The 10,208-nt window shown below is 43.1% G+C and overlaps 1 protein-coding gene and 1 gene segment (V, D, J or C); one reads left to right on the top strand and one right to left on the bottom strand.

Moving 5' to 3' along the window:
* The first annotated feature begins 290 nt into the window (after positions 1–290).
* LOC125283181 (immunoglobulin kappa light chain-like) overlaps positions 291–10,208 on the top strand; it is a 47,184-nt gene continuing 37,266 nt past the window's right edge. Inside the window, 2 exon segments of the V gene segment in view lie at positions 291–391; positions 757–1,066. Coding sequence covers positions 343–391; positions 757–1,066 — 359 coding nt within the window.
* RPIA (ribose 5-phosphate isomerase A) overlaps positions 8,703–10,208 on the bottom strand; it is a 100,160-nt gene continuing 98,654 nt past the window's right edge. The window contains exon 11 of the mRNA XM_057309364.1: positions 8,703–9,665. The gene's annotated coding sequence lies outside the window, so the exon portion shown is untranslated. The remainder of the gene's footprint in view (positions 9,666–10,208) is intronic.

The raw sequence follows: 10,208 nt of genomic DNA, 5'->3' as shown, positions 1-10,208 counted from the left end.
TCTTTTTGAATGATAGTTCCATGGCTGTGGGTGCCTAGCATAACAGCATGGTGAGAGACACAACTTCTCACACAGAGCTACCAAGAAGGCAGATCCTTCTTCCCTCTCAGGCAGTAAGGAATTTGTCTCTGTTACTTGTCCTCCAAGCACAGAAGACATTTTAAGCTCCTTGACTCCCAGGACAGGGACCTGCACCCTGCCTTTGGCTCTTTCCCCTCTGCCACACCCACCACGGGATTTGCATATTGTGCCCCAGGGAGGACCTTCCCTTGCAGGTCTGACATAAAGGGCAGCTCTGAGCCTGTCTTTCCTTGTTAGGACTCAGCAGTTCAGCTTCTCAAAATGAGGCTCCCTGCTCAGCTCCTGGGGCTGCTGATGCTCTGGATCCCAGGTAAGGGCAGTGGGGGGCTGAGGAGGAAGTACGGGGTGGGAGGGGGAGTTCTGGGGACGTTACTGCTCTCCCTGTGTATTCTGTCCAGGGATGAGATTGCCCTCCAACCAAGGGAATATAATTTTTGGATCTTTGAAAATGAAGAATAACCAAGAAGGAACAAAGGATAGTGCTTTACTGAGATGCTGAAAAAGCAAGAGGCCACTTTGTGCCTTGAAATTCTTCGGTCATCTGAAAAATAGGATATGTTTAGAGTATGAATCAAATCACAAAATATGATTTAGTCTAAACTACGCAAACTTAAAATCATAAAAATGGCTTATAATGTTTCTGCATAACCTTGTACATACCTCTCATTCTTTTAGGATCCAGTGGGGAAATTGTGATGACACAGACGCCACTGTCCCTGCCCGTCACCCCTGGAGAGCCGGCCTCCATCTCCTGCAAGGCCAGTCAGAGCCTCCTGCACAGTAATGGAAATACCTATTTGCATTGGTTCCAGCAGAAGCCAGGCCAGTCTCCAAAGCGCCTGATCTATAAGGTTTCCAACCGTGACCCTGGCGTCCCAGACAGGTTCAGTGGCAGCGGGTCAGGGACAGATTTCACCCTCAAAATCAGCAGGGTGGAGGCTGACGATGTGGGAGTGTATTACTGCGGGCAAGGTACACAGAAACCTAGCACAGTGGGTCAGGCCCGAGCACAAACCCCTCCGTCCGGCCGTCAGCGCTGTGCACAGGTGTTGCTGGGGCGGGGAGCAGGCACAGCGGGGGGTCTGAGTGGCTGCACAGGCAGATGCTGGGGAACTCAGGGCAACCACGTGCAGCTGCGTGCTCTGAACCATGTGACGGCCCCTCGGTGACGACAGCCTTAGCGGGGCAGAACCAGCTCAAGAACGGACGGGACCACCAACCTGCTGTCTGAGCCAGAAGCTGGAAGGGAGGGCTGACCGGAACCTCATCCCGACCCTCCCGGCCTCGTGTGCAAGGGTCACTTACATGCAGTCAGCCTGAGAGTCAGACTCGTGAGACTGGTGACAACACAATTACATACATTTGGAGCTAAGGATTTTTGCTCTATTTTCAATAAGATCGTATTTGGTATCGTTCGGAATTTATTATTTTTTTATTGTCCCACTTTATGAACCTCCCCTTTCCCAGTTACGCTAATTGCTCTCTTACGATATTCTCTAGACAGCATTTTATACACGCTATCCCCACAGAAAATAAAGGTGAGAAAAATTAGTAAAATTGATTGGTGGTCAAGCACCCAAATAGACTGTCATAAATTCCTAGCAGATATAAACTCCTCATTCTGAAAGGAAATAGGTGGTATGTACATATATATATTAAAATATTGCTCAGCCAAGGAAATGATATCTAGTTATTTGCAACAACATGGATGGGTCTAGAAAGTATAATGCTAAGCAAAACGAGTCAGACAGAGAAAGACAAATACCATATGTTTTCACTTATATGTGGAATCTACAAACAAACAAAAATAACCCCACAAACACAAACAGACCCATGAAGAAAGAGAACACTGACAGGATATGTTAATGCTGCGCAAATGGGCACTCAACTCGTGCCTGTCTTACGTACAGAACAGGCAGTGGCCCTTTAGTATTCTTTCCTCTCCATCTCTCATGTGAACCAAACATTCCACAGAGAAAAATCAAACACATAACTACATAAACACTCAATCTATCTCACATTCAGGCAATGGAAGGATATTTCTTAACTGACGAGAAACTGTAGGACTTCATGAGAAGTCCTCAGGAGAAGTTCCATCTCTCACAGGAGAGACGTTGGGGTTGGGGATGTAAATTGCTACACAAAGTAAAGAGTTTATTAAAGTGGAGGGATTAGGAGGTGGTGTATGGTCAAAGGGCACTTCTGTCTCACTTTTCCTAATCAGATTGTGGTGACTGGGGCCTGGCCAAGGATTACAATTGATAAGAATAACCTTCACAGTCAACATAAGACATCGCTCCCGATTCTCCACAGGACTCACAGGAACCTCAGACAGCTCTACAAAATTGATATACTTACTTGTTTATTCCAAGGAAAATCAAAGAAATGAATTAAAATATTGGGAGGAATCCGGACACACAGATGGAGATCAGGGCTTGGAAGCATCCAGGTCACTGAAGCTCAGGAATGACCTGCTTCACATGCTGGACAAGGACGTTATAAAGTCAGAACACGCACATAGGTCCATAGGTCCAGCGGAATTACCTCTAAAGCAGAATATTTATCTGACTTTATCCTCTTGGGGGTGGCAACTTGAAGTTATCTCGAAAAGACAACCCATTTTGATCACGGGTCCCAATTCCCTCCTCAACAGACCTGAAGTTGGAGATGCTCCCTCTGCTGGATGGCTTGATGTCAGTTCTCAGGCAAGAACAAGTTCACCCTTTCTCAGAAAGAACTTCCATTTGGGCTCAGTCAGGACACAGGCTTCAGGGTGTCCCTCATCTTCGCTAAAGCACTAAGAGTGTGAGCTGTGTGGATTGATAAAATGTATAGATCACGTTCTGCAGAATGTATAACGGCGTCCCGCTCCCCACCCACACACCCTGACCCCGGGATAATGGACTCACACAGTTGTACCAACAACACAGTCGCCCCAAGGTACACAAATCACACTCGGGCTTCCAGTTGTCCAGACTCCAAACGAACAGCCCGTGGCACAGAGACAGCACTGTAGGAAGACCCACCTGTCCAAGTCCTCGCCCATTCAGGTGACAGTGGACACGATTAGAGACTCCCGGAATCCTGTCCCCCACCTGGGTCTCATGGAGGTTCTTCTTACACCCCTTGCACATGCTGAGTCTCTGTGTGTAGGGTGCAGGGACAGGCTTTGATGGGGCCGGTTTTATTGTCCTGGGCATAACAGATATTGTAAACACACAGGAGACAAACATTCCTGTTAGGAATTAGGAATACTCGGCCTTCAGTCGACAGGTATGTAGGAAAATTTCTGAGCGTCTTCTTGTCTAGGAAGAATTTTTATAAGATTTCATTTTCTAGATATTGATGGGCAAGAAATCATGAGATAAGCAACCAAACACAAAATGAGTCTTTTAAAGTTTTCACATGAACCTTCATAAGAAATTGTAACCCTCTTAGAAATATAAGCATTCTAAAGAATTCTGTGTAAACATCACATTTGCAAAAGTGATACACTGTCAAAGAAACACGACAGATGAATAATTCTCAGCCATATTTCCACACATTGAGGTTTCACATATGATATGGGTAATGAGATTTTTTTTTAGTATATTTAACATACAGTGGGAGAGTATGTTTTTCCTAACTTAACATCCATAATGAAAAGTTCTGCAAACTCACTTTAAGATGTATAATATCATCTTGTTTTTATCCTTTTTGTTTTGGTCCTGATTTTTTTCATTTTCATTTGCTTGTCTCTCTGAATTTATGCCCAAGCAAGATTGATACGGAGGACTTGCGTTTTCAGAGTAAGATTCAGGATTGCATGGGCTAGCAATCTAAGAAAAGATCACTGAAAAAAACATACACAAAGGTAAATAAATTGCCAACTAGTAAAATCTGGGTCATGGGCTACATAGTCCTACCTCTACCACAACTTGTCATCAGCACCCGGGTCCCTCCACAGAGTTCAGAGTTGACTTTCAAAACCATTTTTACACAATCGCTCTTTCAACTTTGGTACAAGATCTTACTCTAGGAGGATTTCTGGCAGATACTCGGACTGAGCTTTTTTGTGTAATCATGCCCAGAATTGCAACTATTCAGTTATTTTTCACTTCAGTAAGACTTTGGGTTTAAATTTCCTCAGATCTAATAGAAATACAAACTACAAACTCTATTCTTTCAGTTTCTCCAGGATTTTGTTTGCAGGACAGTGACTTCAGTTGGGAGGTCATTTGAAGTTGACACAATTCTCACAATCAACATGACATACATCAGGCTGACACATGCAGAATCATCTGGTTACATCCCTATTTTAACGAAGGATGGTTGGTAAGCTGATGCCCCAAGCAGCTCTGACCTGGCACCCTGTTCCACGGTGACTGTCGTTCACTGAAGACCCAAGAAAATGTCCCTCATAGATACAGACATTTAAAAAGTTACCCCAGGTTTTGCTAATCTCACCTACAGAATCTTTTTGAACTATAGTTCCATGGCTGTGGGTGCCTAACATGACAGCGTGCTGAGAGACACAACTTCTCACACAGAGCAAACAAGAAGCCAGAACGCCTGACAGAAACTGGTTACACATGATGAGGAAGCCTCTGTATGGGAAGAGGTTTCCTGAGCATCAAGAAGAAACAGAAGATGTAAAATGAGACATTACTAAATGAAACTTTGTTCATTCTGTCCCATCCTCCTCAGCGGTACTGCCCTTAAGAAATACCTTTGATTGGGGCGCCGGGTTGGCTCAGTTAAACATCTGAATCTTGATCTCAACTCAGCTTGAACTCAGGGTCATGAATTTAAGGGCTGTGTTGGGCTCCACACTGGATGTAGAGCCTACTTAAAAGAAAAAAAATCTCTTTGATTGATGTGCTGTGTGGGGTTGTGTGTGTGTAAATATCTCATATACAACATACGGGGTGTGTGTGTGTCTATCTATCTATCTTGGAGAGAAAGAGAAGTATGACCGGATACACTCCACATTTAAAAAATGGTTACTATGAATTTTATACTCGACACCTGGAGCATACAATTGTCTTCTTCCCATTCTCTTAGCTGGGCTATTAGTTTTCTACCTGTGAGGATGCTTTTCTTCCTGTCAAGGGCTTTTTAATTTCATCCTGTTACAGAGTATAATTAACAAAACCCCACGGTGAGTTTAATTCATTACTACCTCATTATTACATTGTCATAAACCGTTAACCTGCAAACAACAGATTCCAGAGACTCTAGAACTATCTCCAGTTCATCCTGGGATTTGCACATCTCCTGCCAATCAGCTGAAGTGGGACTGGGACCTGTTTCCTCCTGGACATTAGCTGAGAGAACTCCAAGTGGGATGGCCATTCACCTGCCAGAAATGGACTCTGGACACTCAGGCCTGTATCTTCAGGGTCTCTGGAGCTTTCTCAGAAGGGCAGGGCTATGAGCACTGTGTCTGGCCACAGATCCGGATTTTCACAGTTACATCCTTCTTCCCACTCAGGCAGTAAGGGATTTGTCTCTGTTACTTGTCCTCCAAGCACAGAAGACATTTTAAGCTCCTTGACTCCCAGGACAGGGACCTGCACCCTGCCTTTGGCTCTTTCCCCTCTGCCACACCCACCACGGGATTTGCATATTGTGCCCCAGGGAGGACCTTCCCTTGCAGGTCTGACATAAAGGGCAGCTCTGAGCCTGTCTTTCCTTGTTAGGACTCAGCAGTTCAGCTTCTCAAAATGAGGTTCCCTGCTCAGCTCCTGGGGCTGCTGATGCTCTGGATCCCAGGTAAGGGCAGTGGGGGGCTGAGGAGGAAGTACAGGGTGGGAGGGGGAGTTCTGGGGGCGCTACCGTTCTCCCTGTGTATTCTGTCCAGGGGTGAGATTGCCCTCCAACCAAGGGAATATAATTTTTGGACAATTAACAACCAAGAAGGAACAAAGGACAGTGCTTTACTGAGATGCTGAAAAAGGAAGAGGCCACTTTGTGCCTTGAAATTCTTCGGTCATCTTTAAAAGATGGATATATTGAGAGTATGAATCAAATCACAAAATATGATTTAGCCTAAACTACGCAAACTTAAAATCGTAAAAATGGCTTATACTGTTTCTTCATAACCTTGTACGTATCTCTCATTCTTTTAGGATCCAGTGGGGAAATCGTGATGACGCAGACCCCACTGTCCCTGCCCATCACCCCTGGAGAGCCCGCCTCCATCTCCTGCAAGGCCAGTCAGAGCCTCCTGCACAGTAATGGAAACACCTATTTGTACTGGTTCCAGCAGAAGCCAGGCCAGTCTCCAAAGCGCCTGATCTATAAGGTTTCCAACCGTGACCCTGGCGTCCCAGACAGGTTCAGTGGCAGCTGGTCAGGGACAGATTTCACCCTCAAAATCAGCAGGGTGGAGGCTGATGATGTGGGAGTTTATTACTGCGGGCAAAATCTACAGTCTCCTCCCACAGTGGGTCAGGCCCGAGCACAAACCCCTCCGACCGGCCGTCAGCGCTGTGCACAGGTGTTGCTGGGGCGGGGAGCAGGCACAGCGGAGGGTCTGAGTGGCTGCACAGGCAGATGCTGGGGAACTCAGGGCAACAACGTGCAGCTGCGTGCTCTGAACCATGTGACGGTCCCTCGGCGATGACAGCCTTAGTGGGGCAGAACCAGCTCAAGAACAGACGGGACCAACCTGCTGTCTGAGCCAGAAGCTGGAAGGGAGGGCTGACCGGAACCTCATCCTGACCCTCCCGGCCTCGTGTGCAAGGGTCACTTACATGCAGTCAGCCTGAGAGTCAGACACGTGAGACTGGTGACAACACAATTACATACATTTGGAGCTGAACATTTTTGCTCTATTTTCAGTAAGATCCTATTTGGTATCATTCAGATTTTATTATTTTTTATTGTCCCACTTTCCGATCCTTGTTTCCCAGTTACACTAACTGCTCTTGTACTATGTTCTCTCGATAGCATTCTATACATAATATCTCCACAGAAAATATGGCAGAGAAGGATTAGTAAAATTTTGTTCTTCTGGCACCCAAACAGACTTTTGTAAATTCCTAGCAGATACAAGCTCCTAATCCTATAAAGAAGACGTGGTCTAAAAAAAAAAAAGAAGAAGAAGAAAAAGAAGAAGATGTGGTCTATATACACTATAGAATTTTACTCAGCCATAGAAAGAATAAAATTTGCCATTTGGGACAACATGGCTGGACCATGAGGGTATAATGCGAGGTGAAATAAGTCCAGAGAAAGGCAAACACCATAGGATTTCATTTATATTTCATTCTTAGGGTTCTAAGACATAAAGCAAAACAAACAAAAAAGCAAAAGCAGAAAAGACCCATGAATACACGCAGATACGAAACTGGTGGTTGCAGAGTGGCTGAAGGGGGGTGGGAGGAACAGGCTTCCAGGTGCGGAACGAATAAGTCACAGGGATGAAAGGTACAGCACAGGGAACACAGACAATGGTACTGTGATCGTGCTGTGTGGGGAGAGATGGCAGCTACACTTGTGATGAGCACAGCATAGCATACAGTAGGTCAAAAAAGAATGATGAGAATTCTGCAGGGAATTTAGAATCCCAGTTTTGAAAACTGCTACAGCAACGTAAACTAAGTATCCACAGTCTCAGAAGTAAATATTAAATTTAAATATTGTCACGTTTGATGGAAAATAGCACTATTTTATATGAAGCTTCAAACTAAACAATCTTTAGTAAGACAAGGTTAAGATTATTTTCTTTGTAATTGAAGAGACAGAATGCATTAAACAGGTGTTCTGAAGTATATGCAAATTGTGGAGCTACTTTCAGTTTTCTGTATTATATCCACATATTGCAAGAAATGTCAGAGGAAACATTTAATTTATCATTGTATACATTTATATCTAACATTGAATTCAGATTTACACAAAACTGATTTCTGTGAAGAGGTACGTCGTTTTTTTAAAAAATGGTTCTGTAAGAATTCATCAGGTCTAGATATATTAAAATTTATATTTCAAAATAATTGATCAGAAATGCATCAGAGGGGCACCTGGGTGGCTCGGTCATTTGGGTGTCTGCCTTCGGCTCAAGTCATGATCCCAGGGTCCTGGGATCAACCCCTGCATCGGGCTCCCTGCTTGGCAGGGAGCCTGCTTCTCCCTCTCCCCCTGCTGCTTCCCCTGCTTGTGCTCTCTCTCTGTCAAATAAATTTAAAAATCTTTAAATAAATAAATAAATAAATAAATAAATAAATAAATAAATAATTTTAAAAAAGCATCATAATGTTGCCGCACACTATAAAATATTCCTAATCGCTCAAGTAACATTGCATCAGCAAAACAAAACAAAACCAAAGAAACGAAAACAAAACCAAAAACCTTCTCAAAATTAAAAATTATCGAAAAATATTTAGGGTCTTGTATTTGCCAAAGAGACTGATATCATTTTCAATTATATATGGAAATTGAATTTGCTAAAAGTACAAATTTTGATGCCATAATAAATGAAATTGCAGAAAAGCAATCCAGAAAAATCTTATAATCAGTCAAATTATCTAATTAATAAAGGCTATCATCTATTACACATACATATTTATTGTATTATATAAAATTAAAATACACAAATATTATTTCTTACGAGTCAATCGATCTGTTTGTAAGTTTACTGCAAGCTTATTGCAATATTTGCAAGTTTATTGCCAGTATTATTTTGCCAGTTCTAACACACAAATATTATTTTTGCAAATATTTGTCTTTATTTGCTATAGCCCTGTGGGTCCAAGAACTCAAGCCCTGCTGGCCACCAGAGCCCAGCAGTCAAGGGGTACAGTCTGGGTAGCAGCCATAAAAACCAGGGTGCTAGACAAGCGCGCAAGCTCTTTCCAGGGAGACACCAGGGATCCGGAGCTGGGCAGAGCGAATGCAGGGTGCAAATTCGGGCTTCCCGGACTTCCAACGAGGAATGCGGTCAGCCCCTAGATGTGCTCTGAATTAGAAGCCTAACCGTCAGGCAGCAGCTTTTAAGATGTGAAAATAGGCTTCTTTGAGTGTAAGACTGGGAGGTGGACCAGGGATATACTGTATGGTGACTAACATAATACAATAAAAAAACATTAAAAAAAAAAAGACCGGGGAGGTGGGCGGTTCCCTCTGCTCTCGCTGTGCTGAGCCCTGAGGGTATAGCCCATTAAGATCTGTTTCTTTGTTTACTATTGTCTTGGGGGTCTCCATGCAAGCCCCCCAGGGTTCCAGATAGAGGTGTTTTGGGGGCCGTTCCTCAGGTGGAAGTCTTACAAGTTTGGGCACCCCAAGTTGGTTCCAAACACTTTGCTTTTCAGGAAGAAGCAGGGAGTCGTAAGTTCCCTTTCAACAGTCTGTTGTTGGGTTGGGGGAGGAGTTTATGGGTTGGGGGTGGAGTTTATGGCAAGAATGTGTCCCAGCTTTGTGCTCCTGTTTCCATGTGGGTATTTCCTCTTGAACCCAATGTGTAGGAGTCCCTGGCTAGCTTCTGGATTTCTTACAGTGGGAGCTGTCCCATGCGTAGCTGTAAATTCCATGTGTCCGTGGGAGGAAGTGAATCCAGGAGCCTTGTATACCATCTTGGACCAGAACTTCTTTTTCTTTGGATTCTTAGGGAAGAAATTTGGATCACAGATTTTAAATGTTTCCTCTTTTTTTGTTTGAGCATAGTTGACACACAATGCTATACTATTTCAGGTGTACAACATAGTGATTCATATATAATGAATAATCATACATTATTCTATGCCCACATCCGTCACCATACAATGCTATTACAATATCACTGACTCGATTCCTTATCCTGCAAAAATATTAAATAAATAAATAAATAAATAAATAAATAAATAAATAAATATTTCTTCTTTCTGAATATTGGCATTTAACATTATTTAACATTATTAGTTTCCTCCTAAGTATTGTTTAACATCTCACAAATTTTGACACACTGTGCTATCCCTATCATTTAGTTATATTTGGTATTATCTGATTATGCAATATTCACTTACAATTATTACAATGTATTATTCTATCCATAAGTTATATAGAAAGGTATTCCGTCATATGCGAGGATTTTGTGAATAATTTGTTACTGCTTCTAACTTAATTATTTTGTTGTCAAAGCACATTTTCTATAAAATTTCCACACTTTT

Source organism: Ursus arctos, unplaced genomic scaffold (genome assembly GCF_023065955.2).
Source record: "Ursus arctos isolate Adak ecotype North America unplaced genomic scaffold, UrsArc2.0 scaffold_8, whole genome shotgun sequence".
NCBI classification, from domain to species: domain Eukaryota; kingdom Metazoa; phylum Chordata; class Mammalia; order Carnivora; family Ursidae; genus Ursus; species Ursus arctos.
Note: the sequence above shows the minus strand (reverse complement) of the source record. Positions and strands in the feature narration are given on the sequence as shown.